The sequence below is a fragment of the Phoca vitulina genome, unplaced genomic scaffold (genome assembly GCF_004348235.1).
Source record: "Phoca vitulina isolate PV1807 unplaced genomic scaffold, GSC_HSeal_1.0 scaffold102, whole genome shotgun sequence".
NCBI lineage: Eukaryota > Metazoa > Chordata > Mammalia > Carnivora > Phocidae > Phoca > Phoca vitulina.
The window spans coordinates 1,010,090-1,037,382 of NW_022589805.1; the positions used below are offsets into that span (position 1 = coordinate 1,010,090).

Below are 27,293 nucleotides of genomic sequence, written 5' to 3' on the forward strand. Positions count from 1 at the left end.
CTTTCCAGATCTGACTCTGAGAGTCCACGGGAGCTGGCAGGGTGAGACCACGCCCTGCTCTGCCCAACCTTTGTTTTTCAGCAGGCCCAGAAGTTTCCTGGAGGATGTCCTGTACTTCCTGGATGATCCCAGCAGGCAGTGACCACTGCCGTCTACTTCTCCTCCCAAACCCAGTGCGGCCCAGACCAGACATTTGCATGGGGCCATGTTCCATTTGGCATTTCCTGTGTGGTTATGTTGTCACGCAGCCTCACTATTCTGTGTTATTCCATAAAATGGTGTCCCATAAAAGGGCAGATGGTGTCACAGGCACTCCGTGCCCCATGCAGCGCCTGATGCGGCCTCCGTCAATAACCGTACAGTTGTTTACTTCCACCAGCTGCCCCTGCGTCTGCCTAGCTCCTCAGAGATGGGGGATCTGGGCTTAGCCCCGGCCTGTGCCGCAGGGGGTGGCCATCCCACCAGGGTGGGAGTGAGAGGGAGGAGGAGTGAGGCCTATGCCCTCTGCCATGTGCAGAAAAGCACATGGTCTGGAACCTCGTGGGAGAGGGTCCTGTCTGTCTAACCCGAAATCCCTCGGCTTGCTTAGTCATAGAGCCAGGTGAGGAGGCACAAGGCTTGAGGAGTGACTGATGGAACATCTCTCCACCTCTGTGTCTGAAGGATTTCCTCTGTCTTTTCTCCTGCCTGATACTGATTCAGGCCCTCCCACTTGGTCCTGGGTGCTCGGCACCCGCAGGGCGGGCAGACTGCCCCGTACTGGCCCCCTCCAGGTGGTCCTGGCGTCCACCGTTCTGATAACTGCAGCTTTCTGTCATCCACACCTCCTGCCCCAGATGATATCCCCGAGTGACCAGACTCCCTGGGTTCCTCTAGGGGGAATCAAAAGAAGGAATTGTGTTTGGTTCACGGCTTAAGAAATGTGTGTATGTATACACACATACACAGATCTTCCTCAGATCTTGATGGGACTGTGTGCCCATAAACCCATCGTAAGCTGAAAAGACTGGAAGTCGAAAATACACTGAATACACCTAACTTAATGAACGTTTTTTTTTTTTCTTTTAAAGATTTTTATTTATTTATTGAGAGAGATAGTGATAGAGAGCATGAGAGGGGGAGAGTCAGAGGGAGAAGCAGACTCCCCGCCGAGCAGGGAGCCCGATGCGGGACTCAGTCCCGGGACTCCAGGATCATGACCTGAGCCGAAGGCAGTCGCTTAAACAACTGAGCCACCCAGGCGCCCCCTGAACATTTTTTTTTTAAGCTTTTATTTATTTGACAGAGTGAGAGAGCACAAGCAGGGGGAGCAGCAGAGGGAGAGGGAGAAGCAGGCTCCCCGCTGAGTAGGGAGCCCGGTGAGGGGCTCGATCCCAGGACCCTGGGATCATGGCCTGAGCGGAAAGCAGCCACTTAACTGACTGAGCCACCCAGGTGCCCCCCTACTGAACATTGTAACTTAGCTTTGCCTACCTTAAATGTGCTCAGAACAGCTACGTTAGCCTACAGGTAGGCAAAATCGTCTAACACAAAGCCTATTTTATAATAGTGTTTGATATCCATGTAATTTATTGAATACTGTACTGAAAATGAAACACAGAATGGTTGGGTGCGGAAGGGCGGTGAGTATGAGTTGTAGACCCTGTGGCTGCATTGCTGACTGGGAGCTGGGGCTCCTGCTACTGCCCAGCAACCCAAGAGAAGATCCCACCGATCCCACCACAGATCATTAGCCCGGGAAAAGATCCACATTCACAATTTGAAGTATGGGTTTGAATGAATGCCTGTCGCTTTTGCACCATTGTAAAGTCTAAAACTTGTATGTTGAACCATTGTAAGTCAAGGACTGTATATATGTTTAACATCAAAGCGTAACAGGTGTTTAGAAAATGTGCAAAGCATAAGCTTGATGAATGATCACACAGTGAACGTATTGAAGGAATAGAACAGTAGCAGCCCCCCAAGCCCCTTGGGGCCCCTTCCCAATCTCTGCCTCCTTCCTCTCTGGGAAACCCCTTCCGACTCCACTAGAGGTGATTTTGCCTGTTTCTGAATTTGATATAAATAACTGGCTGCTCTTTGCTCCACACTCAGTGATGATAGGCCCTAACGCTGTTCGTGGGGGCAGTAGTCGATTTGGTCTCTGCTGTGTTACATCCCCGTGTCTGTTGAGGCCGCTGTCTTCATCCGTTCACGTGCAGGGGCGTTGGGCGCATTTCCAGTTCGGGCCCCCACGGAAAATGCTGCCGTGGAGCCTCCCGTGCCTGCTCTGGTGCCCAGGAGTCAGGTTTCCTGCGGTCCGTGTTTTTTCTAATTGTGGTAAAATACACGTAACTATGACCATTCTAACCATTTCAAGTGTGCAGTTCAGTGACATTAAGTACCTTCACCTTGTTGTGCAGCCGTGCACCGATCCACCGTCATTTCTCTACAACTCTTTCCCCCGTGTGCCCTTTACACCCTGGCTCCCCGCTCCCTGCTCCCAGCCCCGGGCAGCCAGCACTCTCGGTGTTAGCGACTTTTGACCTCTCCCACCTGCAGTACCCTCTCTGGGTCACGGTCGCACCTGGCAGTGGGTGCTGGGGCCCGCAGGCGCGGGTTCGGCTCCAGCGGGTTTTGCAGACAGGTTTTTGGAACTGTTGAGCCGATTCACACTCCCATGGGCGGAGCAGGGTGCTGACCGCTGTGCATTCTCACCCGCGCTGGGGACTGTCAGCTGTGTGTGGTTTGTTGTGGTCTAACTTTAGCCAAGGAAAGCTCTTGGAGTTTTAATTTACTTTTCCCTGATGGCCGGTGAGGTTGGGCACCTTTTCATATGGAAATTACCATTCATTTCTCTTCCTCTTTTTGTGAGGTGTCTGTTGAAATCATTTGCATGTTTTTCATACTGGATTGTCTCCTTTCTCACTGATTTGCAGTTCTTTCCTAAGTGTTTTTTATTACATTTTTAATTCTTTGGAAATTGGCTGCCGCTATGGCATTTATGCAGACTAGCTTAGGCAGGAAGTAGAATGTACTGGAAAGCTGGTGGGGGTGGGTCTCTGGAACCCAAGGGTGGGAAGCCAATAAGTGGAAGCCAACTGAACACAAAAGCCTCTTGTCCCCTCTGGTCTCAGCATCCTTCTGCTGTGACTTGCCCAAAGCTGACTGCCACCCATCTGGGGCCCTCAAGGACCAAGTCCTTTGGTCTCTGGTCCAGTTCCACAGGAGAGAGAATCCACGTGTTGGTCCAGCACGGTCAGGTGTCCACCTTGGCCAGCCAGCAGTGTCTAGGGGGTGGGAGCTGCATGGTCTGCTGGCAGCTGGGGCCTACCACCAAACTGGGTGGTGGAGGCTGTTTCCAGAAAAGGGAAGGACCCCTCCTCCCAAAAAAAGGTGGCTGCAGCCACTTACTCTGGAACTCAGTGAACCAGAATCTTTTCACCTGTGCAAGGCTCCTTTGCGTTACCATGTCCACGCATCATAGGGCAGCCTGAGAGGGCCTTGTCAGTGTTATTCACTGAGGCCTCCATGTTGCAGATGGGGACACTGAGGCCCACAGAGGTTAGGCTGCCCTAGGTCACCTAGGCTGCGTGGAGAAGCACTGTTCTGTGTACACGCAGGACCTTGGCCCAGGGGGAATCAGGGAGCAGGGTGATTAGAGGTGGGTGACCCCCTTAGGGTCAGTCTTTTCTCTCTCTGGGAACCTGCTTCCAGCCTGTGGGGCCTCCCACCTAGCCAGGAGTTTCACAAGCCTGAAGATGCTTTCCTTTCCTGAGATCACTCTTTGGGGACTGTGATGTTCTCATCCCATTGGTCCGGCCCAGCCAGAGCTTAGCGGCAGCAGATTCGGGAAACTGGTAACTGGGAACAGCTGTCCTGGTAGAGAATGAGAAGAATTTTCGGCCTGCGGAGTTCATGAACTGTCCCCAGCCATTGCACAGGCCTGCTCAGCTCTTCCCCCTACCCCCTACTGGGGCTGCTGAGCGGGTCTTGTGTGTCTTAGCGGGCCGGGGTGGGGGGTGGGGGGGTTGGGGGCAGAGCCTTTAGTCACGTCATGGCTTACTTGGCAGGGACATTGTGATTTATACTAAGAAATAAATACCTTGGGGGCGCCTGGGTGGCTCATTCGTTAAGCGTCTGCCTTCGGCTCAGGTCATGATCCCAGGGTCCTGGCATCGAGCCCCGCATCAGGCTCCCTGCTCCGCGGGAAGCCTGCTTCTCCCTCTCCCACTCCCCGGCTTGTGTTCCCTCTCTCGCTGTCTCTGCCAAATAAATAAATAAAATCTTTTTAAAAAATGCAAATAAATAAATAAATCTTCGGTTTTCACCTGTTCCTGTCACAGAGTTCCTAAAACCTTTGGAATTTCCTAAGCAATGAGTGATAGAAGTGAAATCAGAGTCTTGATACTCGTAACCGGACCCCTTTCCACCACACCTGAATTTATGTTAATGAGGAGATTTTGGAAAGCACCTAAGGGTGGGTCCTGGCTGCCTTTGGACCCAACCTTGTGATCAGAGGCTGGAGATTGAAAGGGTCACCGGCAGACAGCGATTTAATCAACCGTGCCTATGTAACAAAACCTCCATGCAAACCCAAAAGGGCTGGGTTCAAACTGCTTCTGGGTTAGTGAACACAGCGAGAGGCCAGGAGGGTATAGCACTCAGAGAGGGTTTGGAAGCATCTGCACCCTTCCCACGTGCCTTGTCCTGGGCCTCTCTGTCTGGCTCTTCCTGAGTCCTATCCTTTTTTTTTTTAAAGATTTTATTTATTTGACAGAGAGACAGCGAGAGCAGGAACACAAGCAGGGGGAGTGGCAGAGGGAGAAGCAGGCTTCCTGCCGAGCAGGGAGCCCGATGTGGGACTCGATCCCAGGACCCTGGGATCATGACCTGACGACTGAGCCACCCAGGCGCCCGAGTCCTATCCTTTTATAATAAACTGGAGATCTAGTAAGTGAACTGTTACCCTGAGTTTTGTGAGCTGCTCTAGCAAATTAATTGGGGGTCATGGGAATGTCCAGTTTATAGCCAGTTGACAGGTGACCAACTGGATTGGGGATTGGCATATGAAGGGAGATGGCAGTGGTATGGGGCTGAGCCCTTAATCTGTGGGATCTGATGCTGTCTCTGGGTGGGTAGTGTCAGGATTGAGCTGAATTTGTAGGCCACCCAGTCAGTGTGCACTGGGAGTTGGAGAATTGCTGGGGGCTGTGGGTAGAACACACAGGGGGTTGGTGTAGTTGAGTGTGCAGCTCTGGGGTCAGTGAGGACGCCACCTCTGGCTGGTGCTGGGGCTTGAGCAGGTCACGTGACCTCTCTGTGCCTCCCATTTCCTCGACTGTCAAGTAGTAGTAAGCTGTCATCCATGCTTCACCTCTGTTCATTCAGCCGGTTTTTATCAGGCTCCTGTGTGCAGGCCAGGGTGGTGGTTGCTGGGGTACAGGATGGTGGACAAACTTGTGACCCCTGCCTGGAGTGTGAACCAGCCAGCACAGGAAGAAAAACCTTGAAGACAGTGGGGGGTGGAGGGTGTGCTATCGAGTGGGCAGATGGCTTGCTGGGAGGCCGTAGGAGGCCTTGCTACTGAGTGGCAGGGTGGGAGCATCCCCTGGGTCACCGGGAATGGAGGAAGCTCCGGAATCCTGGGAGACAGGCCAGGAAGGTGGTGCTGGGTGAGGTGGGAGCACAGGGCAGTCACTAGTTGCAGGGCGGTGGGTGGTGGCTGTCCCTGCGGTCGAGGCGTGGGGATGTGTGTTGCTGGGGATGGCATCAGTATCGCTGGTCGGGAGCATCTGCAGTGCAAGGAGGGAGCTCTTGAGAGGGCGCTGATTCCAGCCCTCAGAGCACCTCCTCATGACCTGGTTGCTGCCGAAAGGCCCCAGCTTCCAGTACCACCACATTGGGGGTGAGGTTCAACGTGTGAATTTGGAGGAAACATGAACATTCGATCTGTGGTAGGGTCCCAAACTTTGGTCTCGATGAAACTTGGGATTTGTGAGTATGTAGCTAAGGAGAGAGCAGATGTCTTCTGGGAGAGCTTCGAGCTCCCACTTATACTCTCCCCATTCCTCGCCCTGCCTCCTGGGGGATTCTGGGGATTTGGGTGTGGATCATTCTGGGCTTTGGAGAGCTTGTCCTGGTGCCTGGCCCCTTAGCAGGGTTAGTTCACTTATATGATTGAGAGTGTTTCTGTTTGGGGGTTGGAAGTGATGATCATGGTCCACCATGTATACTGCCAGACATTTGAAAGCAGAACAGACAGAAGAACCCCAGAAGCCTGGCCGTCACTGAAGCAGCCTCTGACTGGAGCCCATGGTTCTGATTTTCCTTGTCTGTAAAAGATGATGATCACGCATGTCCATCCACGTCGGAAAACCGAGCCATGTGTGGGAGCGCGGGGAGGCCTCCAGGGGAGGTCCCCTCCCTTGGTCTTTATTTTGGTGGCTGGCCACTTGTGGGTTCTCCAGGTCACTGGGATGCCTATAAGGAGGACGGAGTCTGAATACCCCCCGCTACAGAGGAGGTGAACTGGCTGAGTTCCTCGGAGGTCGTCCGGCCCTCAAGCATGTCGGTGCCGTGTAGCCAGGGCCAAATCGTGGCCAAAATCGTGGCCTCTGGCAGGCTTCTGAGTGTGGCCTTAGAGGGGTTTCCAGCCGATCTGATCGGGGAGGCCTTCCCATGTGGCTCATTCATTGTGTGCGAACAGCAGCCCTTTGTAGTCTGCCCTGAGATGACACCATGACACCACAGCACCCCTGGCTGCTGTCCCCGTGGTGGGAGGGGAGGCCCAGCAGGGGGTTGAGACGTGGGGCTGGGAACCACCTCCGAGCTCGTCGCCCCACGTGGAGAATAGCGGTGGCATCTGTGCCCCCTCGATGGGTTCTGTATCTGGGGGGCATGGAGGAAGAGTCCAGTGGTGATGGTGGTTTCTCTTCTTCCATCTTCCGGTCTGTCTGCCTTTTGTTCCTGCCCTTTCATGGTGTTTCCTTGCTCTTTTCCCTCCCTCCTCTTCAGAGTTCCGCCTGGTCCTCTTGGTCCTAAACTAAGTGTACGCATACAGACGCCCACGTGTACACACGAGCACACACCCAGACACACGTGCACGGTGCACACCTGCAGCTGTGTGCATCACACGCTGCACGCATACACACATGAGCACACACCCCTCCCTGGTCCTCTGTTGCACACGTTCTTCCTTTAACGTGAGCATTTGAGGGGCGCCTGGGTGGCTCAGTCGTTAAGTGTCTGCCTTCGGCTCAGGTCATGGTCCCAGGGTCCTGGGATGGAGCCCTGCATCGGGCTCCCTGCTCCGCGGGAAGCCTGCTTCTCCCTCTCCCACTCCCCCTGCTTGTGTTCCCTCTCTCACCGTGTCTCTCTCCGTCAAATAAATAAATAAAATCTTAAAAAAAAAAAAAATGAGCATTTGAGAAACCTGGGAAAGCAAAGAAATTGAAAGCGAACACCCTCCTTTCAGAATCCATGCTTCCCATTTTCCTGTTGCATCTCTCTCTCGAGCAGCCCCGTCGCGGCCCCCGTGCTGCCGTCCTGTGTTGCCTCTTCACGTCGGCCACAGGGCTGCGTTCCGCATGATGCGGTCTCCCACTGCTCTGTGTTTGAGTCATGTTTGTTGTGCATCTGCTCCATGCTGATACGTGGAGACCTGGCTCATTCCTTTTAACTGACGTGTGGTCCCATCTAGTGACTGCCCCTGTCTGCTTGTGCATGTCGTTACCTGGCGAGACGGGAGGTGTGAGAATGTCTGCACTCTTGTCCCTGCTGCCTCCAGTCCCGACTGACTTCTCAGCAGCTTTTTGCGTGCGTCCTTCCTGACTATTCTGTGTGAACTCACAACTTGTGTTATGTGCATCTGTGTGCAGTTACCTCTCAAATGGGATCCGGGAACACCCTCAGCTTGTTTTTTTAATAACAAATACTCCGTGATCGTCTTCCCATGTGCGTATCTAAGTGTTTGACTCTCTTTAGCCGCTACTTGGTGTTGCATAAAATCAGGAGTGTTATGTTTATTTAGTCACCACTTGACTCTTTTCTCTCACTGCAGTTGGCTCTGTCTGGGTCCTGGCCACATGTGTGCTGGGTGGGGTTATGCCCTTGCCCAGTGTTCCCTGGTTATGGTCCTTGCAGGTGAGAGCCCCCAGGCTGGCCCCCTGGTTCCGGGCCTGTTTGCCTGGGCAGCCAGGGCTGTGTGCGCGTAACCAGGGCTGCGGTTCTCAAGGACACACACCTCCAGGCCGGGCATGCCCCGGAGTTTGAAGGGCTCAGGATTCCCTCTGGGGGCTCCAGGAAGGACCCACATGGGCTCAGGTGCTCAGATGTGCCTGCCGTGCCTGCGGGATACATGGCTTGGGTGTCCACAAAATTCACAGGGCCCTGTGGCCGCCTGGGCATTTCTCTGGGTTCTCTGTGCCAGAGAGAAATGGGAGACAGAGGGTGAGCGTCAGATCAGGAATCTTGGGAGAGGCTATAGATACTCTCATGTTTCCCCAGCAAAGCTGTGAGCTCTCTTCTTTGAAGCTGACCCTTTTATCCATTGATTTTTACGAAAAATGTGAATTTAGTGCCTAAGTGTGCCAGGGACATAATGGGCAACTGCTTAGAGCCTCCCTCATTTCTCATGGTGGGGGGTGTCAGATACTCAGGTCCGCACAGTTTTTTTTTTTTTTTTTAATTTTTTTTAAGATTTTATTTTATTTATTTGAAAGAGAGAAAGCGAGAGAGGGAATACAAGCATGGAGAGTGGGAGAGGGAGAAGTGGGCTTCCTGCCGAGGACTTAACGACGCTTAACGACTGAGCCACCCAGGTGGCCCTCCACACAGTTTTCAACTGTGGTCAGTGCTGAGGTGAAAATGTACTCAGGGCTCAGGTGTGGGATGGGGGGACTGACTTAGTCTAGGGCCGTGGGAAACCGTGTTAGTGTCCCGTGGCCTCTGTAACAAAGCACCACAGGGTGAGTGGCTTCAGACAACAGAGTTTATTCTCACAGTTCTAGAGGCTGGGAGTCCCAAGGCAAGGTGTCAACAAAAGTTGGTTCCCTCCAAGGACTCTAGGGGGACGTCCTTCCTGCCTCCCAGCTGCTGGTGGCTCCACGTGCTCCTTCCCTTGTAGCCAAGTCACCCTGCCTTCTTCCCTGTGTGTGGGCCTCTGTGTCCAGATCTCCCTCTTTCTCGTATGAAGATATCGGTCACTGGATTTAGTGTCCCCCAGTCTAGGCTGACCGCCTTTTCTTCTTCTTTTTTTTAATTTTAGTTACAGTTAGTTAACATGCAGTGTTATATTAGTTTCAGGTGTACAATATAGTGATTCAACACTTCCATACATGACCCCGTGCTCTTTGTGACAAGTGAGCTTCTTAGTCCCCATCACCTGTTTAACCCGTCCCACCACCCCCGCCCCTCTGGTAAACATCAGCTTGTTCTCTGTAGTTAGAGACTCTGTTTCTTGATTTGTCTCTCTTTTTTTTCCTTTGTTCGTTTGTTTTGTTTCTTAAATCCACACATGAATGAACTCATACGGTATTTGTCTCTCTCTGACTGACTTATTTTGCTTAGCATAATATTCTAGGTCCATCCGTGTCGTTGCAAATGCAAGATTTCATTTTTTATGGCTGAGTAATATTCCGTAGTGTGTGTGTGTGCATGTACATTTATGTACACACATACATATATATACCACATCTTTGTCCGTTCATCAGTCGATGGACACTTGGGCTGCTTCCATAATTTGGCTCTTGTAGATAATGCTGCTGTAAACATCGGGGTACGTGTATCCCTTTGAATGAGTGTTCTTGTATTCTTTGGGTAAAGACCCAGTACTGCAATTACTGAATCGTAGGGTAGTTCAATTTTTAACTTTTTGAGAAACGTTCCATACTGTTTTCCACAGTGGCTGCACCAGTTTGCATTCTCGTCAACAGTGTACGAGGGTTCCTTTTTCTCCACATCCTCGTCAACACCTGTTGTTTTTTTTTTAAGATTTTATTTATTTATTTGACAGAGAGAGACACAGCGAGAGAGGGAACATAAGCAGGGGGAGTGGGAGAGGGAGAAGCAGGCTTCCCGCTGAGCAGGGAGCCTGATGCGGGGCTGAGTCCCAGGACCCTGGGATCATGACCTGAGCCGAAGGCAGATGGTTAACCAACTGAGCCACCCAGGCGGCCCAACACCTGTTGTTTCTTGTGCTGTTGATTTTAGCCATTCTGATAGGTGTGAGGTGAGAGCTCATTGTAGTTTTGATTTGCATTTCCTTGATGATGAGTGATGTTGAGCATTTTTCTTGTGTCTGTTGGCCATCTGGATGTCTTCTTTGGAGAAACATCTGCTCATGTTTTCTGCCTATTTTTAAATTGGATTATTTGGTTTTGTTTGGTGTTGAGTTGTATAAGTTCTTTATATGTTCTGGATATTATTAGCCCTTTATCAGATATGTCATTTACAAATGTCTTCTCCCATTCGTTAGTTTGTCATTGAGTTTTGTTGATTATTTCCTTTGCTGTGCAGAAGCTTTTTATTTTGGTGTAGTCCCAACAGTTTATTTTTGCTTTTGTTCTCTTGCCTCAGGAGACATATCTAGAAAAATGTTGCTACCGCCGATGTCAGAGAAATTACTGCCTGTGTTCTCTTCTAGGATTTTTATGGTTTTGGGTCTCACATTTAGGTCCTTAATCCATTTTGAGTTTATTTTTGTGTATGGTGTAAGAAAGTGGTCCAGTTTCATTCTTTTGCATCTAGTTGTCCAGTTTTCCCAGTACCATTTGTTGAAGAGACTGTCCCTATTCCATGGCATATTCTTGCCTCTTTTGCCAAAGATTAGTTGACCATATAATCGTGGATTTGTTTCTGGGCTTTCTGTTCTGTTCCATTGATCTTCACGTCTATTTTTGTGCCAGTACCGGACCACTTTGATTACTACAGTTTTGTAGTATATCTTCAAATCTGGAAGTGTGATACTTTCGGCTTTGTTTTTCTTTTTCAAGATTGTTCTGGCTATTCGGGGTCTCTATGGTTCCGTACCAATTTTAGGCTTCTTTGTTCTAGTCCTGTGAAAAATGCTGTTGGTACTTTGATGGGAATTGCATTAAATCTGCAGATTGCTTTGCGTAGTATGGACATTTTAACAATATTTGTTCTCCCAATCCACGAGCATGGAATATTTTTCCATTTGTGACATCTTCAGTTTCTTTCATCAGTGTTTTACAGTTTGCAGAGTGCAGGCCTTTCACCTCCTTGGTTAAGTTTATTCCTAGGTATTTTATTATTTTTGGTGCAATTGTAAATGGGATTTTTTTTTTTAATTTCTCTTTCTGTTGCTTCATTCTTAGTGTATAGAAATGCAGTGGATTTCTGTACATTGATTTTTGTATCCTGCAGCCTTACTGGATTCATTTATCAGTTCTAGTAGCTTTTTGGTGTTTTTAGGGTTTTTATATATAGTGTCATGTCATCTGCAAATAGTGGAAGTTTTACTTCCTTACTGATTTGGCTGCCTTTTATTCCTTTCTCTTGTCTGATTGCTGTGGCTAGGACTTCAGTACTCTGTTGAATAACAGTGGTGAGAGTGGACGCCTTTGTCTGATCCTCTTCTTAGGTGAAAACTCTCAGTTTTTCCCCATTGAGGATGATGTTAGCCTTGGTTTTTCATATATGGCCTTTATTATGTTGAGGTATGTTCCCTCTTAACAAACTCACTTTGTTGAGGGTTTTTATCATGAATGTATGTTGTACTTTGTCAAATGCTTTTTCTGCCTCTTATTAAGGTGATCATATGGTTTTTATCCTTTCTTTTTTTTGATGTGATATATCCCATTGATTGATTTGCAAATATTGAACCATCTTTGCATCCCAGGGTAAATTCCACTTGATCATGGTGAATGACTTTTTTAAATGTTGTTGGATTTGGTTGCTGAGGATTTTTGCATCGATGTTCATCAGAGATATTGGCCAGTAGTTCTCTTTTTTTTGTGCCGTCTTTATCTGATTTTGGTATCAGGGCAATGCTGGCTTCATCGAATGAATTTGGAAGCTTTCCTTCCTCTTCTATTTATGTATTTTTATTTTTTAAAGATTTTGTTTATCTGAGAGAGAGAGCACAAGCGGTGGGGAGGAGGCAGAGGGAGAGGGAGAAGCAGACCCCTGCTGAGCAAGGAGCCTGATGTAGGGACTTGATCCCAGGACCCTGGGATTATGACCTGAGCCAAAGACAGACACTTAACTGACTGAGCCACCCAGGTGCCCCTCTTCTATTTTTTTTTTAAATAGTTTGAGAAGAATAGGCATTAACCCTTTTTAAATGTTTAGTAGAATTCACCTGTGAAACCATCTGGTCCTGGACTTTTGTTTGTTGGGAGTTTTTTGATGACTGATTCAATTTCATTGCTGGTAATTGGTCTGTTCAAATTTTCTGTTTCTTCCTGATTCAGTTTTGGGACATTGTATGTTTCTAGGAATTTATCCATTTCTTCCAGGTTGTCCAATTTGTTGGCATATAATTTTTAAAAATATTCTCTTGTGATCCTTCATATTTTTTGGTATTGGTTGTTATTTCTCTTCTTTCATTTCTGATTTTATTTGAGTTCTTCTCTTTATTTTTTATGAGTCTGGCTAAAGGTTTGTCGATTTTGTCCATGATTTCAGAGAACCAGCTCCTGGTCTCATTGATCTGTTCTATTATTTGTTTAGTTTCTATTATCTTTGTTTCTGCTCTAATCTTTATTACTTCCTTTGTTCTGTTGGTTTGGGGTTTTATTTGTTCTTTTTCTTGCTCCCTTAGGTGTGAGGTTAGGTAACTTATTTGAGATTTTTCTTGCTTCTTGAGGTAGGCCTGTATTGCTATAAACTTCCCTTTTTAGGACCGCTTTTGGTGCATCTCAGAGATTTTGGACCACTGTGTTTTCATTTTCATTTGTTTCCGTATATTTTTTTATTTCCTTTTTGATATCTTGGTTGACTCATTCATTGTTGAGTAGCATGTATTTGTGCTATCCCCAGATTTTTTTCTTGTTGATTTCTAGTTTCATAGTGTTGTCATCAGAAAAGCTGCATGGAATGACTTTGATCTTTTTGACTTTGTGGAGACTTGTTTTGTGGCCCAACATGTGCTCTATTCTAGAGAATGTTCCATGTGCACTTGAAAAGAATGTGTATTCTACTGTTTTAGGATGGAATGTTCTGAATATATCTATCAGAGCCATCTGGTCCAGTGTGTCATTCAAAGCCGCTGTTTCCTTGTTGATTTTCTGTTTGGACGATCTGTCCATTGATGTAAGTGGGTTAATTACTATTAATTACTTCCTTTATAGTTGTTCTTGTGTCTTTGGGTGCGCCCATGTTGGGTGATATAGTGTCCTTTATCTCTTTCTACAGTCTTTGTTTGAAAGTCTGTTTTGTCCCATGTAAGTATTGCTACCCCAGCTTTCTTTTCACACTATTTGCATGATGAATGCTTCTCTATCCCTTCACTTTCAGTCTGCATGTCTTTATGTCTCAAATGAGTCTCTTGCAGGCAGCCTATAGATTGGTCTTGTTTTCTTATCCATGCCATTACCCTTTGTCTTTTGATTGGAGTGTTTAGTCCATTTACGTTCAAAGTAATTATTGGTGGGTATGTATGTATTGCCATTTTGTTACTTGTTTTATGGTTGTTTTTGTGGTTTTTCTCCATTCCTCTCTTCTCCCGCTCTCTTCTCTCATGATTAGTTGGTTTTCTTTTTTTTTTTTTTTAAAGATTTTATTTATTTATTTGACAGAGAGAGACACAGCGAGAGAGGGAACACAAGCAGGGGGAGTGGGAGAGGGAGAAGCAGGCTTCCTGCGGAGCAGGGAGCCCGATGGAGGGCTCGATCCCAGGAGCCCAGGATCATGGCCTAAGCTGAAGGCAGTCACTTAACGACTGAGCCGCCCAGGCACCCCTCTTTTTTTTTTTAAGATTTTATTTATTTATTTGACAGAGAGATAGTGAGAGCAGGAACACAAGCAGGGAGAGTGAGAGAGGGAGAAGCAGGCTTCCCGTGGAGCAGGGAGCCCAATTGGGGGCTCGATCCCAGGACCCTGGGATCATGACCTGAGCCGAAGGCAGACACTTAACGACTGAGCCACCCAGGAGCCCCTAGTTGGCTTTCTTTAATGATGAACTTGGATTCCTCTCTTTATTTTTTGCTTATCTATTACTGGTGTGTGATTTGTGGTTACCATTAGGTTTGTATGTAACATCCTCTGCATATAGCAGTCTGTATTAAGTTGATGGTCACTTAAGTTTGAACCCATTCTTCTATTCCTCTCGTCCCCACATTTTAGGTGTATGGTGTTGTACTTTACATCCTTTTATTTTGTGAGTCAGTTGATTGAGTTTTACCAATATACATATTTTTACCACTTTTGTACTTCAGCCTGACTTCCTCTTGATTTCATCTGTAAAGACCCTGTTTCCAACTAAGGTCACACACACGGGTGTAGGGCAGGAACTGAGACGTATCCTTAAGGAGGACACAACTTGGGCTGCCACAGAGGGAAAGGATAGTGGAGCAGAGGACAGGATGCGCCCCTGAGCAGGGAAGGGAGGTCTGGGAGCAGGAAGGGTGTCGGGGTGCAGGGGTTGACAGGGTTGAAGGGCTGAGGCCTAGGCTACAGCCTCGAATGGGAGGGACCGCCTGTGAGGCTTCTTTCCAAATGGAGCTGCTCTCAGGGCTGAGCCTCTTGGCCATCCCACGCTTACCCTGGGCTGTGTCAAGCCTCCTTATCCACAACTGTGTTTCTTTTTTAACCAGGAAACTACTTTGCCTCGCACTTTTTCATGGGAGGTGAGAAATTTGACACCCCCCACCCTGAAGGTTACCTCTTTGGAGAAAACATGGATCTGAATTTCCTGGGCAATCGCCCAGTCCAGGTGGGTCCAGGTGGGTCTCGCCCGGGCTAGGCATGTGGGTGGCAGTGGTGAGGTGCCTCCCCTCCGCTGTCCATAGCCAGCTTTGAGGACAAGCGGGCACTGAGTCCCCCCAGACGGACAGAGCTGCTGGCGGGACGTGTGTGTGTGGTGTGTGCGGGGGCATGTCCTGGTGCTGCCCCCTGAGAGCCTGGATGGCTGCAGGTTGGTCACTGGAGACAGGACAGCTGTTGCTGAGCCCAGTGCATCAGTGCATCCAGGCTGTGGGACTACCACAAGTTCGCTTTCACTAGTCACCAGAGAAGTACATGCTTATACACTGTTGTCCATTTATTCAACACTCATTTGGCACCTGCTCTGTGCCTAGGACTTTTCCACGGGTTGGGGGTGGAGGACAGATCCCACCCCATTCACTGCGGGGGGTGCTGACAATGAAGAAGAGAACATTTCACGAATGGAAACTAAAGAGAGAGGGAGAAGGATGAATGAGGGCCAGTGGGGAGGGGGATGCTGAGCAGGGGATTGGGTTTTGTACTTTGAAATGACGGTCCCCAGTGTGGGTGAGGGGCCAGGCAGGAGGCCCTCTCTTTCAGGAGACATTGAATTCTGTTTCCTAAGGCTGCTGAGTCCCTGGAGTGTTCCTGGGCCTGACAGGAGGTGGGGTGTCCTTTGGACCAGGAGTCTTTAGGCTGTTTTACAACAGAGCAGCTGGTTGATATGAAATCTTGATCCTTTAGTGGATGGGAGGCAAGGAGCTAGGGCCTGGTGGGCCATCCTCCCCCACCCATGGGACCACTGGGGCTTTCGGGTGGTGCTGAGTCTCCCCCCAGCCTCCTGAGTCCACGAGAACAAGAAAGCAACCTCACTTCCATCTTTGAAGCCTCAGCTCACATGCAGGGCCTGGCTCTTACAGATCTCCATAAATCTGTTATTTTTTAAACTTTGGGAACATCGTAGACTCACCTGCAGTGGTGAGAAGTGATGCAGAGAGATCCTGTGTGCCCTCTCCTCTGTTTCCCCAGTGACATCATCTAATAAAGCTCTGGTGTGCTATCACAGGCCGGAACTCTCCAGATGACTCCAGTGTCCAGCATGCATCTGTGTGTGTCTGTGTGCTAGTCCCCTCCAGAATGTTTACTGAGCATCGTCCTTTTGTGGAAATCCCATTTTATTCGGGACAGCAGTGGGCATCAGGTCCCACCTGTGGGCACATGGCCTGAGAGCCCCAGCCTTCACCGCCCCCAGGGTCCCTCGGGCCAGGTTATGCTTGCTGAGGGTCCTCCTGGAATTGGAGGACCATGGTGAGATCCGTGTGGCCAGAATCCTCCAGGGTGGCCTGGGCCCTGCTCCCCCGCTCACTGGCTGCGCTGCCTGCACAAGGGCCGGGGGGTACAGACTTGTGACTGTTGCTTCGATCATCCCTGTGTTCTGCCCCGGCCGCACCTTAGGGAGTCACCGGGCACTGCTTTGGGTTTTTCCCTCCTAGTTTCCTTACGTCACCCCCGCCCCCCATGAGCCAGTGAAGACACTGAGGAGCCTGGTGAACATCCGAAAAGACTCCCTGCGGCTTGTGAGGTAAGGCTCCGCCCCACCCTGCTCTCTGGCCCCTGATACCTGGCAGAGGGGCAGTGGCGAGCGACCCCGGGCTCTGCTAACCTCAGGCGTGGAGCCAGAAGGCCGCGGGCAGGTCTCGAGCCCCAGAGTTGCTCCTGGGGTGTGGGTGCAGAGGGAGAGGAGGCCAGCAGGGCTCTGCTTATGAAACTCTAGTCTTTAAACCAGGGCTTCTCAACCGGCAGCTGTGCCCCCAGGGACCCTGGCCTGTGTCTGTTGTCACAGCTGGGGGATTGGGTGCTGCAGGCCCACGGTGGGCAGAGACCAGGGATGCTGCTCAACACCCTGCAATGCACAGGACAGCCCCCAGCCAGGAATGATCCAGTGTCCAGCATGAGCAGACCGAGAAACTGCTTTAAACCTGGATGGCTTGAGGCGTCTGGGGCTGTCTCTAAACCAGGAGGACTCCTCCCTTTCTGTGGGCTGGAGGCGAGGGAAGGACAGCTCTGCAGTGTTGGGCCTTATTATCCACCAGGGAGTGGGCCTCCACATTTCTAGGCAGCCACCTCAGAGGACCCCGGCTGGGTGGGGGGGATGCGCGTGCTGTGCAGGCTGGGGGCACTTACAGGCAGGACCCCTGACCTGCTGCCTGTTGCTCTGCCTCCCGGGCAGGTACAAAGATGGTGCCGACAGCCCCTCCGAGGACAGTGAGAAGCCCCGTGTCCTCTACAGCCTGGAGTTCACCTTTGATGCCGACGCCCGGGTGGCCATCACCATCTACTGCCAGGCGGTGGAGGAGTTCCTGAACGGGACTGCGGTGTGAGTCTCTGGGCCTGGGGGGGCCTCTGTGGTCCGTGTTGTGTGTTTGAGCTTCTAGAGGTTTTATTTGCAGTAAGGGTCCTGCTGGCCCCAAAAGTTTGAAATCTGCAACTTTAGCAGCAGATTCGGACAGACCAGGGAAAATGCACCTGCTTGTGTCCTGTTGGGGAAAGCCGTCTGAGGGCCCGATTGGATCTGGGATTGGAGCTCAGGCTTCAGGTGCTGGCCCTGTCCTGTATCTGCCAAACAGCTCCTGGCCTAGGACCGCTTGTGCCTCAGTTTCCTGAGCTGGGGGTGGGGGTGGCTGGAGTGGCCCCCTCGTGTTTGGTATAAGGATCTTGCCGCTGCTATTGGAGAAAACTCAGAGGTGGGGCTTTGTGGGGAGCACCCCCTTCAGGGAGTGAACGCTTTGTCCTCTGTGGGGCTCAGTGGGCTGGGGGCCTGGGCCCCTGAGGGGCTGCCCTTACCATCCCCCCATGTTCCCACCCACCCCCCACTCGCACCTGCCCTGGCAGCAACAAGAGGACAAGGTTCCTTTTCCTGTACTTTCTTCTTTGAGGCTTCACGCTGACCCAAACATTGGATTACTTTTGTTTTTTCAATGACACAAGCCATTTACAAATGTGTTCTTACCGTAAGCCAAGAATGAGAAGATCCAGGAGTATCTGGGGGCCTGCCCCCCAGAGGTAAGCGCAGTGCCCTGAGGCGCTGATGTGGCCATTCAGGTCCCTCCCGGGCCCTCCCGGTGCCCTCTTGGCTCTTTCCTTGTGACCCTGCCTGCCTGGCCTTTGTCCTCGGCCATGTTCACTTGCTCTGGCTCCTGACCAGGAGGTGGGAGGACACGTGTGGGAGGGCCACAGTGCCACATCGGTTGGGGTGAAGCTTCTGTGTTCTCTGTTTTCTGCTAGTTTGGCTGCCACAGTGGAGGGGTCCTGGCTAGTGGGGAGGGGTCTGAGGGCTGCCACAGAGAGGGGCAAGGGACAGGGGTAGGCCGGCAGGTGCGGGTGAGCGGCCCACCCACCCCACACTCCCCCAGCTTTTGTCTGTGTCACACTTGGGCTGGTGAGAGGTTCCATATGCTTGAGAAGAGAGTCTGCTGCCCCCAGAAGGACAGTGGACGCATGAGCCAAGGGCACAGCCCCTGGAGCCTTTGTCTTGGACCCCTGGGAGACTCCTCTGGGGGGAGAAAAACGCTGCTCTGTCCCCTTCCTGAGACCTGGCCGGAGTGGCTGGGAGCACTGCTTCTCTTCCGAGTTTGCTGGAATTGAGTGGTGTGAGCACAAAAGTCACTGGAACAAAGAGAAGCAGGAAGGCTCCGGAAGCCTGTGCCCAGGGACCTTTACCTTAGCCTGGAAATTCTGTTTGCATTCCCTGATTCCCTCCCTACTTCCTGACAGGAGAGAAAGGGGGCAGATCTGAGGTCCCAGAGAAAATCTCAGGTTTGCATGGCATCAGAGTCCTAGCCTGTGTCTTTACCACGGGCCGAGGCCTGGGTTCTCACAGGGAAGGAAGGGCCTCTGGGCTCTGGTTGGCGGAGGGGCCCTCTCTCTTTGTGCGTACAAGAACAACCCCCCCCCCCCCCAGTCTCTCAGGCTCTCCAGAGTGTCTTTTGTCTGAGAGACTGAGAGAGGCTCCAGAATGGCAGGTGTGGGGTGGGTGGAGGAAGCTTTTTCAGGGTGGTGTGTTGGATTCCTGAATGGGGAAAAGCCAGAGTTGATCAGAATTGAAAATGTGAGTCCCCTTTGACCCAGCTGTTCCTTTTCTGGGAATGTGCTTGTGTATGTGGCTCAGATGGATGTAGAAGCAGGTCCTGGAAGCGTTGTGTGCAGTAGCAAGATGTTGGAGACCGTCTGGTGTTCACCCCGCAGTGAAGGCCGTGCGGTGTTTGCAGAGCACTCAGCTCTGTGTGTCGGCTAGGGGACAGCTTTGGGGCCCGGCAGTAGCGAGAGCAGGTGTGGGTGGACTGCCGCTGGAATATGGAAGAGCAGACGCCCGTGCATTCGGGTGTGGGGGTTGTGGGGGATGCCGCCCACTGAGTACATGTTTGTTCAGCACAGTAAACACACCATAAAAGCCAAATGGAAAGGTGTAGCTAGATCTGGAAAGGCAGTTACTGGGCAGGTGTGGGCTCTGGAGGACTTGTGACCAGGCAGGCCCCAGGCAGAGCTGGTGGTGAGCAGAATGAGGCCGCCGAAGTTGGTGGCAGGCTGAGCGCCCTGCCCCGCCACAGGAGGGCTTGCATTTGCAGGAAGAGAAAGGAAGTGTGGGTCTTGCATGTCCAATTACCGCTCGGTCCCAAAAGCCCAGTGGCTGCCAGCCCCTGTGTCACAGGCCCCTGTGCTCGGGGGCTCGCCCTGACGACCAGGCGCAGCAGACCGTTTGCTCTCGGCAGAGTCTCAGCGGCCTTTCTCTCGGCTGCCCCTTCAGGTACAGCCCCAAGAGCCCCGCCCTGCAGTCCGAGACCGTCCACTACAAGAGAGGGGTGAGCCAGCAGTTCTCCCTGCCCTCCTTCAAGATCGACTTCTCCGAGTGGAAGGATGATGAGGTAACCTTCTGGCCAGGCCCCCCTTTCCTGGGCCCCTTTCCCGAATTCCCTCCCCCTTGTGGCGGGGGACGAGCACCTCGGGGCCTGTCTGTTCAGATTCCTTGCGTGGTTGATAAGCATCAGGAGTGGCTGCTGACTCAGGTCTGTGTGCTCAGTCGGGCGTGTGCTGGACCAGAGCGGGGTTTGATTCGAGTGTTGGCGGCAGTTACAGGCTCCGGTACCCAGCTTGGGTGCCTTGTCGGGGCCACGGGACTGCAGCATGGCGGGACCCCTTCCACCGTGTGGTTCCATAGCTGGGGACGGTAATTTACGTCATGTAAAGAATGGTGATGGAAGCTTTGTCTGTAATAGCAAAAAATGCAAACAACCTGTATGTCTGATTGCTTATTCACTGAGGTTACGGGAACCATCTGTCTGCATAATACGGGCACCGTGGTCACTTCTATAACGGATGCCATGCAGCCTTAGCGCAGGGGAAAGGGATCTGTGTACCACACAGACTGATATCCCCTTACGGGCTTGGAGGGCCATTGCTGACAGATGCAGTATACGACAAGAGGAAAAATGCACAAAACCATTTCTGCAGGTACGTGTACGTGTATATAAATCTTGAGAAACTAGGGAAGATGCCCGTGAAGCTGCACAGGGTCTTGGTAGAAGACAAAGAATTCTAGAACACACACGCGCACACACATACACACTGTACGTGAACGGTGTGCGTGCCAATACTGTAAACGTGTCTGCATTGTTACAACGGGTCTGTTAAGGTATAATTTACGTACCATAAAACTTATCCTCTTAAGTATATAATTCAGTGATTTTTAGTTAATTTATGAATTATGTGATGATCACCACAATCCAGTTCTCGAACATTTCCATCCTCCACTAGGGTTTCTCAATGCCCACTTACAGTTTAATCCCTGTTCCTAGCCCCAGCCCCTACATTAATCTACTTTCTGGACGGATTTGGCTTTTCTGGATGTTTTATATAAATGGAGTCATATGGTATGTGGCCTTTTGTATCAGGCTGCTCTCATTTAGCTGAATTCTGTGGTTTCTTGAAGAAGACATTCGTATATTACTAAAATAAATTAGGGGGAAGGAATGGAGGCAATGGGGTATGGGTGGTATAGGAATTGGGCAGGAAGGTTCTGGCTGTGGACTGTGTCAGAAGGTGAAGGCATGCCACGGTTTTGCTCTTGGCTGTGTGTGTGCTTGCTTGTCAGGGTGCTTTGATGACAGGCAGCAGAAGCTGCCATCGTGTCACTTGGGTGAGAAAGTCCTCTGAAAGAAGAATGGGGCCACTGGAGCCCTGCCCCCAGTCCCATTCCGTCAGATGGTTCCATCCCTGCATGTCAACAGTCCTGGTTGGGATACCCAGCAGGTGCATGTGGTCCTGCTCACCCTCCTGTGAATGGGGGAAGCTGCTCCCCAAAGAAAGGAGGGGGCTGGGTGGGCAAAAGGGGGTTGGGCAGACAAGTGGGTGCCCCCACCCTGTGGTTGCTTGTGGGGAGGGTTTGGCTGAGGCTGCATCTCACTTTGGTGACCTCTGTTCATAGAGCAGTCCCTTGGCTGGCGTTTTGGCCGCAGAACAGATCCTTGCGCATTTGTAGATGTGCTGAGTCAGGCCGACAGTTTGGGTTCCAGACTCCTAGTGAGGTCACTTGTCCTGGGGGCACACTTGGCTCATAAACCGGTCTGAAGTGCCACATACGGGCACCCCCTTTCCTCCATTAGAGCATCAGGGGCCCACATTCCAACTTGTCAGCGTGGGGCACGGTGGACATGGCGGGGGTGGTGGCAGGCGCAGTGGGTGTGGTGGGCGGCCACATGGGCCTGTCTCAGGTGGACTTATCCCGGGATCCCTTCCTCGTCTTTGCCTTCTCTGATTATCTCCTCAGCTAATGTGTTCTCAAAATCAGCTCACTTCTTCTTTTATGTATTTTTTTAAAAGATTGATTGATTGATTGATTTGACAGAAGGAGAGCAAGCACAAGCAGGGGGAGCGGCAGGCAGACCAGGCAGAGGGAGAAGCAGACTCCCCACTGAGCAGGGGGCCCAATGTGGGACTTGATCCCAGGACCCTGGGATCATGACCTGAGCCGAAGGCAGACGCTTAACTGACTGAGCCACCCAGGCATCCCCTGTTAGATGTATTTTTAAGTGGAAACTTTATCAGTTATTACCGTGGTTGGGAAACTAAGCCTTGCCATAGATAGAAGGTCCCGGAAGTTATTACGTCCTCTCCCTGTGTCGCTGCCTGCCGGAGGTGCTGAAGCAGATGTTGGCAGGTGTTCAAGGCCTGACAGATACTCAGGTCCCAAACCCAGACTTGTCCTCAATCAGGGCTTCTCAGCCTCAGTGCTGTTGACCCTTGGGACCCGGGTCATTCTCTGAAGTGAGGGCCGTCCTGTGCACTGTGGGATTTCAAGCAGCATCCCTGGCCTCTGGCCGCCAGGTGTCAGTCAGGAGCACCCCCACTGCAGCTGTGACAACCAGGGATGTCTTGTGACACAGGCAGGTGTCCCCTTGGCCGCCAGCATCATGCCAGCCTCCCTTCTTTAGCCATTTTCCCCGGACTTGCCTATTTAAAGATTACAACGGTAATGTATGCTTGTTGTAAAATGTGCAAGTTATACAGAATTTGTAAGACAAAATGCTCCCCAGTTGAAGCTCCTTCTCCAGAGGCAACCGCTTCTGACCATTCGGCGTGTATATTCCAGATTTTTTCCCATGTGCATTTGTTTGTTGTAAAGATGCGGTCATGCCATATACATATTATTCTGTAGTTTGTTTTTAAAAACATTTTATTGGGGCGCCTGGGTGGCTCAGTCGTTAGGCGTCTGCCTTCTGCTTAGGTCATGATCCCAGGGTCCTGGGATCGAGCCCCGCATCGGGCTCCCTGCTCAGCGGGGAGCCTGCTTCTCCCTCTCCCACTCCCCCTGCTTGTGTTCCCTCTCTCGCTGTGTCTCTCTCTGTCAAATAAATAAAATATTTAAAAAAATAAATAAAATAAAAATAAAAACATTTTATTGAGATCTAATTCACATACCGTATAATTTGCCCTTTTAAAGTGTACAGTCAGTGAGATTTACCAGATAGATGATGGTCCTTTGACTTAAGATGGTTTGACTTTGATTTTTTTTTTTTTTTTTAAAGATTTTATTTATTTATTTGAGAGAGAGAATGAGATAGAGAGAGAACATGAGAGGGGGGAGGGTCAGAGGGAGAAGCAGACTCCCTGCCAAGCAGGGAGCCCGATGCGGGACTCGATCCCGGGACTCCAGGATCATGACCTGAGCCGAAGGCAGTCGCTTAACCAACTGAGCCACCCAGGCGCCCTGACTTTGATTTTTCAACTTCACAATGGCACTAAAGTAATAACACATTCAGTAGAAACTACTTCGAATTTTGAATTTGCATCTTCCGCTGGGCTAGCGATCTGTAGCGCGGTCCTCCCTGGGGATGCGGGGGCAGGAGCCGGAGCTCCCGTCAGCCACGCGCTCACGAGGGTGAACGACCGACAGACTGACCGCCATCCCGTTTTTCTCTTTCAGTACGGTATTCACTATATTACATGAGATACTGCTCAGCACTTCATTATGAAATGGACTCTGTGGGAGGCGATTTTGCCCAACTGTAGGCTGATGTCAGTGTTCCGAGCACGTTTAAGTTCTGCAGGGTGCGTTAGTGCATTTTCGACTTCTGATCATTTCAACTTATGAGGGGCTTCTCAAGCCGTAACCCTGTCCTAAGTTGCAGAAGGTCTGTATTCAGAGTTGTGCAGCCATCACCACCATCCGATTTTATCAGCCCCAGAGGAAACGCTGTGCCCGCCACCAGTCCCTCAGCCCCGGGCAGCCGCTCGTCTACTTTCTGTCATTTTGGATTTGCCTGTTGTGGACGTTTCACATAAACAGAATCATAGAGTATGTGACCTTTTTTTGTGACTGGTTTCTGTCACTGAACACCGTGTCTTCATCCATGTTGTAGCAGGGGTCAGTACCGTGTTCCTTCCTGTGGTTCATAACACTCCCTGTGTGGTTGGACCACGTTTTGTTCATCTGTCCATCAGTGGGTGGGCATTCAGGTTGTCTCCAGCTTTGGGTTATTAATGGACAATGCTGTACAAATTTTTGTGTGGATGTATTCATTTCTCTTGGCTATGATTTGCTTTTTAATTTAATTTATTTTTGGGGCACCTAGGTGGCTCAGTCGTTAAGCGTCTGCCTTCAGCTCAGGTCATGATCCCAGGATCGTCGGGCTCTCTGCTCCTCGGGAAGTCTGCTTCTCCCTCTGGCCTCTGTCCCTACCCACTGTTCATGCTCGCTCGCTCTCAAATAAATAAAATCTTTAAAAAAAAAATTTATTTTTTAAAACAATTTATCTGTTTTATTTTTTTAAAGATTTTATTTATTTGACAGAGAGAGACACAGTGAGAGAGGGAACACAAGCAGGGGGAGTGGCAGAGGGAGAAGCAGACTTCCCCACGGAGCAGGGAGCCCTATGCGGGGCTCGATCTCAGGACCCTGGGATCATGACCTGAGCCGAAGGCAGATGCTTAACGACTGAGCCACCCAGGCACCCCTAAAACAATTTATTTTAGTGAAAGGGGGCAGGGGGAGGAGCAGAGGGAGAGGGAGAGGGAGAGAAGCAGACTCCCTGCTGAGCGCAGGGCCCAGCACAGGGCTGGACCTCAGGACCCTGAGATAACGACCTGAACCGAAATCATGAGTTAGCCGCTCAACCGACTAAGCCACCCAGTCCCCCTTTAATTTTATTTTTTCTAGACTTTTTTTTAAAAGAGGTTGTTTATTTATTTGTCAGAGAGAGAGAAAGAGAGCGCATGCACAAGCAGAGGGAGCGGCAGAGAGAGGGAGAAGGAGACTCCCTGCCGAGCTCGATCCTAGGACCCTGGGCTCATGACCTGAGCCGAAGGCAGACACTTAACTGACTGAGCCACCCAGGGGTCCCAAGACATTTTTATAGTAGTTTCAGGTTCGCAGCACAATTAAGAGGAAGGCATGGAGATCTCCCACATCCCCCCGTTCCCACACATGCGTAACTTTATTTACTGAATCATATTGTGGACATCTTGGAGATGGCCTGGTGGCTGGAGTGGCTTCTTTGCTGGGTTTCCCTACCAAACCCCTCATGGCTTCCATTTATTTTCGTGAGAGCCACGTCCCCCTCCTCTTCTGTCCTTTGCCTTTTCTCTATTTCTCGGTGTCCGTCTGGCCTAGGGCTTGCAGAGACCCTTCTCTGGATGCCCCTCTGGGGCAGGAGAGCCCGAGGTGCCATGGGCGAGGCTCCCACCCGTGCTTGCGTCGGGGAAGAGTGGGGCCTGGGCTGGACAGCCCAGTGTGGCTCCGGCCAGTACCAGTTCTTCCTCCCGACCTGGGCAGCTGCTCTCCCCGAAGAAAAGCCTCTCTTCCTGCATTAAAAATAAATGTTCCCCTCAGACTGTGGGGTGGGCGCAACTCACTGTCCTCCCCCAGTGTACTTAGCTCCAGGGAGTGAGTCGGGTGCGGGGCGTTTTAGGGGAGATGGTCCTCACCCCCTGAGCCCTGCAGCCCCTGGTGCCCCGGTGTGATGTGGCTGTGGCGCCAGCCTCGGAGGCACAGGCCACGTAACTGGCTGGCAGGTGGGGGGTGGCAGCTCCCTATGTGGAGGCTTGTCATGGCTGGGCGTTCGAGGGCGGCGCGGTGCCGGGCCCTGGTGCCAGGGAGAGCTGGGGTCCCGTGTCCCTTCATTTCCGTCGCGCTCCCCTGGCCTCAGCCTGGGCCGACCAGGGCGGGTCTTCTCTCAGGCCTTGCCGAGTCCGTTTAAGGAATACCGAGCGTCGGCCGCTGCCCTGGGCTCCGTGGCTGTGGTCGCCGGGTGAATGTTAGCAGAGGCGCTAGCAGGCCTGCCGCCACAGAGCCTTCGGACAGTGTCTGTGTCAGGACAGTTTGGTTGAGCGGCGAAACACGTCTCAGTATGACTTAAGAAAGGAGGACCAGGGTCTGTCCATTGTGCGCCCCGTGTGCCCGTGAGACCGGAGAGCAGGGCTCGGGTCACTGCTGGTGGAGCCACCGCTCAGACCAGGACCAGCGAAACACGACTGGTGCTGAGACTGCACTCAGTGTGCAAGGGAGAAAGAAAATGCCAGTCACTCGTGGCTTCTCAGAGCCCTGAGCTTGTTGTTAACCGCCCCCTGCCCCCCAGCAGCACCAGGGATTCTATTCCAGAAACTGACCGGACGTGCAGGGACAAGTAGGCTGTGTGCACAAAGCTCTGCTCCCCATCGGGCTCTTACTTGAACCCTCCCCTTCCTGGGCTTGATTACAGCCCTTGGAAGGGCAGTGCCTGCACGTCACCCAGTGTCCACGTCACCAGGGTAACTGCAGGATGGTCACGGCAGGATGGCCCCCTGTGCCCTGACTCAGGGTGGGGAGGGCAGAAACAGGCTTGCAGAGGGGCCCCTGTCCCCTGCATAGCTGTGGATGACTTGTATCTCCTGTCTCAGGTGATCACCTCTGCCACCCCCCATGAGTCATCCCAGAGCAAGGCAGGCGTTGCAGAGAGGGGCCCTTCCCTCTTCAAAGTCTGGATTTCCATGGTACAGCCCTTTACCCTGAGGCTACAGCGAGCATGAGGCCTGGCTGGGTCCTGGGGGGCCTGAACACACCCTCCACCTCCCCACATGGAGCTAGTGTGCACATGGGTTCCTAGAGTCCTGCATGCCTGGGAGTCCATGCCCTGTGTCTCTCCGTGAGGCCCTTCTGGGCCACCGTCCCCCTTAGCTCCTGCTGCCTGAACATGCCAAGCTCTGCATGGCTGGTGCTCACTGCGTGTTTTCTCAGCCACCACGCGCACCAGGCACAGCTTTTATCCCTGTTTTACAGACGGGGAAACTGAGGCTCAGGTGGTGGAGCCAGTCTTGATCCCAGTACCTGGTCCCTCCCAGTCCCACCTCCCACTGGCAGTCTGGGACCCACAGGCACCTTCTGGGCCTCCCTTTGCAGCCCTGCCTGGGGTGTCCTCAGCTGGTCGCGTCTGTGCTGTGGATCCTGGCCTGTGGCCCCTGCTGCTGAGCAGATGTGGAGACCATGCCCAGGTAGATGTGTGTGGGGAGGAGAGTGGCCTTTGGCCAGGGAGCAGCCGGGAGCCACGCAGCCCGCTTTGTGGCCACATTGTGGCCACTTTCCTTCTGCCCTTGGGGGGGCAGGCCAGGCACTTTCTTTACGAAGCTGAACACCGGGTCTCCCGGGGCTCAGACAGATGCCGTCCATTGGTGTGCGTAGCTGCCTGAAGGGGGACAGCCCCGGTGTCCCTTAGCAGGCGAATGGGTGAGCAGGATCTGGCTGTGCAGCAGAGCAGTACTCAGCCCAGGGAGGAAGCACTGATGTGTGCGGCGAACCTCGAAAACGTGGTGCTCAGTGAACAAGCCAGACGGGAAAGATACGTGCTGTGAGGTCCGACTTCCGTGAAATGTGCAGACCAGGCAAATCCGTGGACGTC

The 27,293-nt window shown here is 51.6% G+C and overlaps 1 protein-coding gene across 3 annotated transcripts in view; it reads left to right on the top strand.

Moving 5' to 3' along the window:
* MGRN1 (mahogunin ring finger 1) overlaps window positions 1-27,293 on the top strand; it is a 54,468-nt gene that overhangs the window by 6,513 nt on the left and 20,662 nt on the right. For all 3 annotated transcript variants that reach the window (XM_032397680.1, XM_032397681.1, XM_032397682.1), the window contains exons 2-5: window positions 14,760-14,878; window positions 16,362-16,450; window positions 17,099-17,245; window positions 19,673-19,790. In XM_032397680.1, coding sequence (XP_032253571.1) covers window positions 14,760-14,878; window positions 16,362-16,450; window positions 17,099-17,245; window positions 19,673-19,790 — 473 coding nt within the window. The remainder of the gene's footprint in view (window positions 1-14,759; window positions 14,879-16,361; window positions 16,451-17,098; window positions 17,246-19,672; window positions 19,791-27,293) is intronic.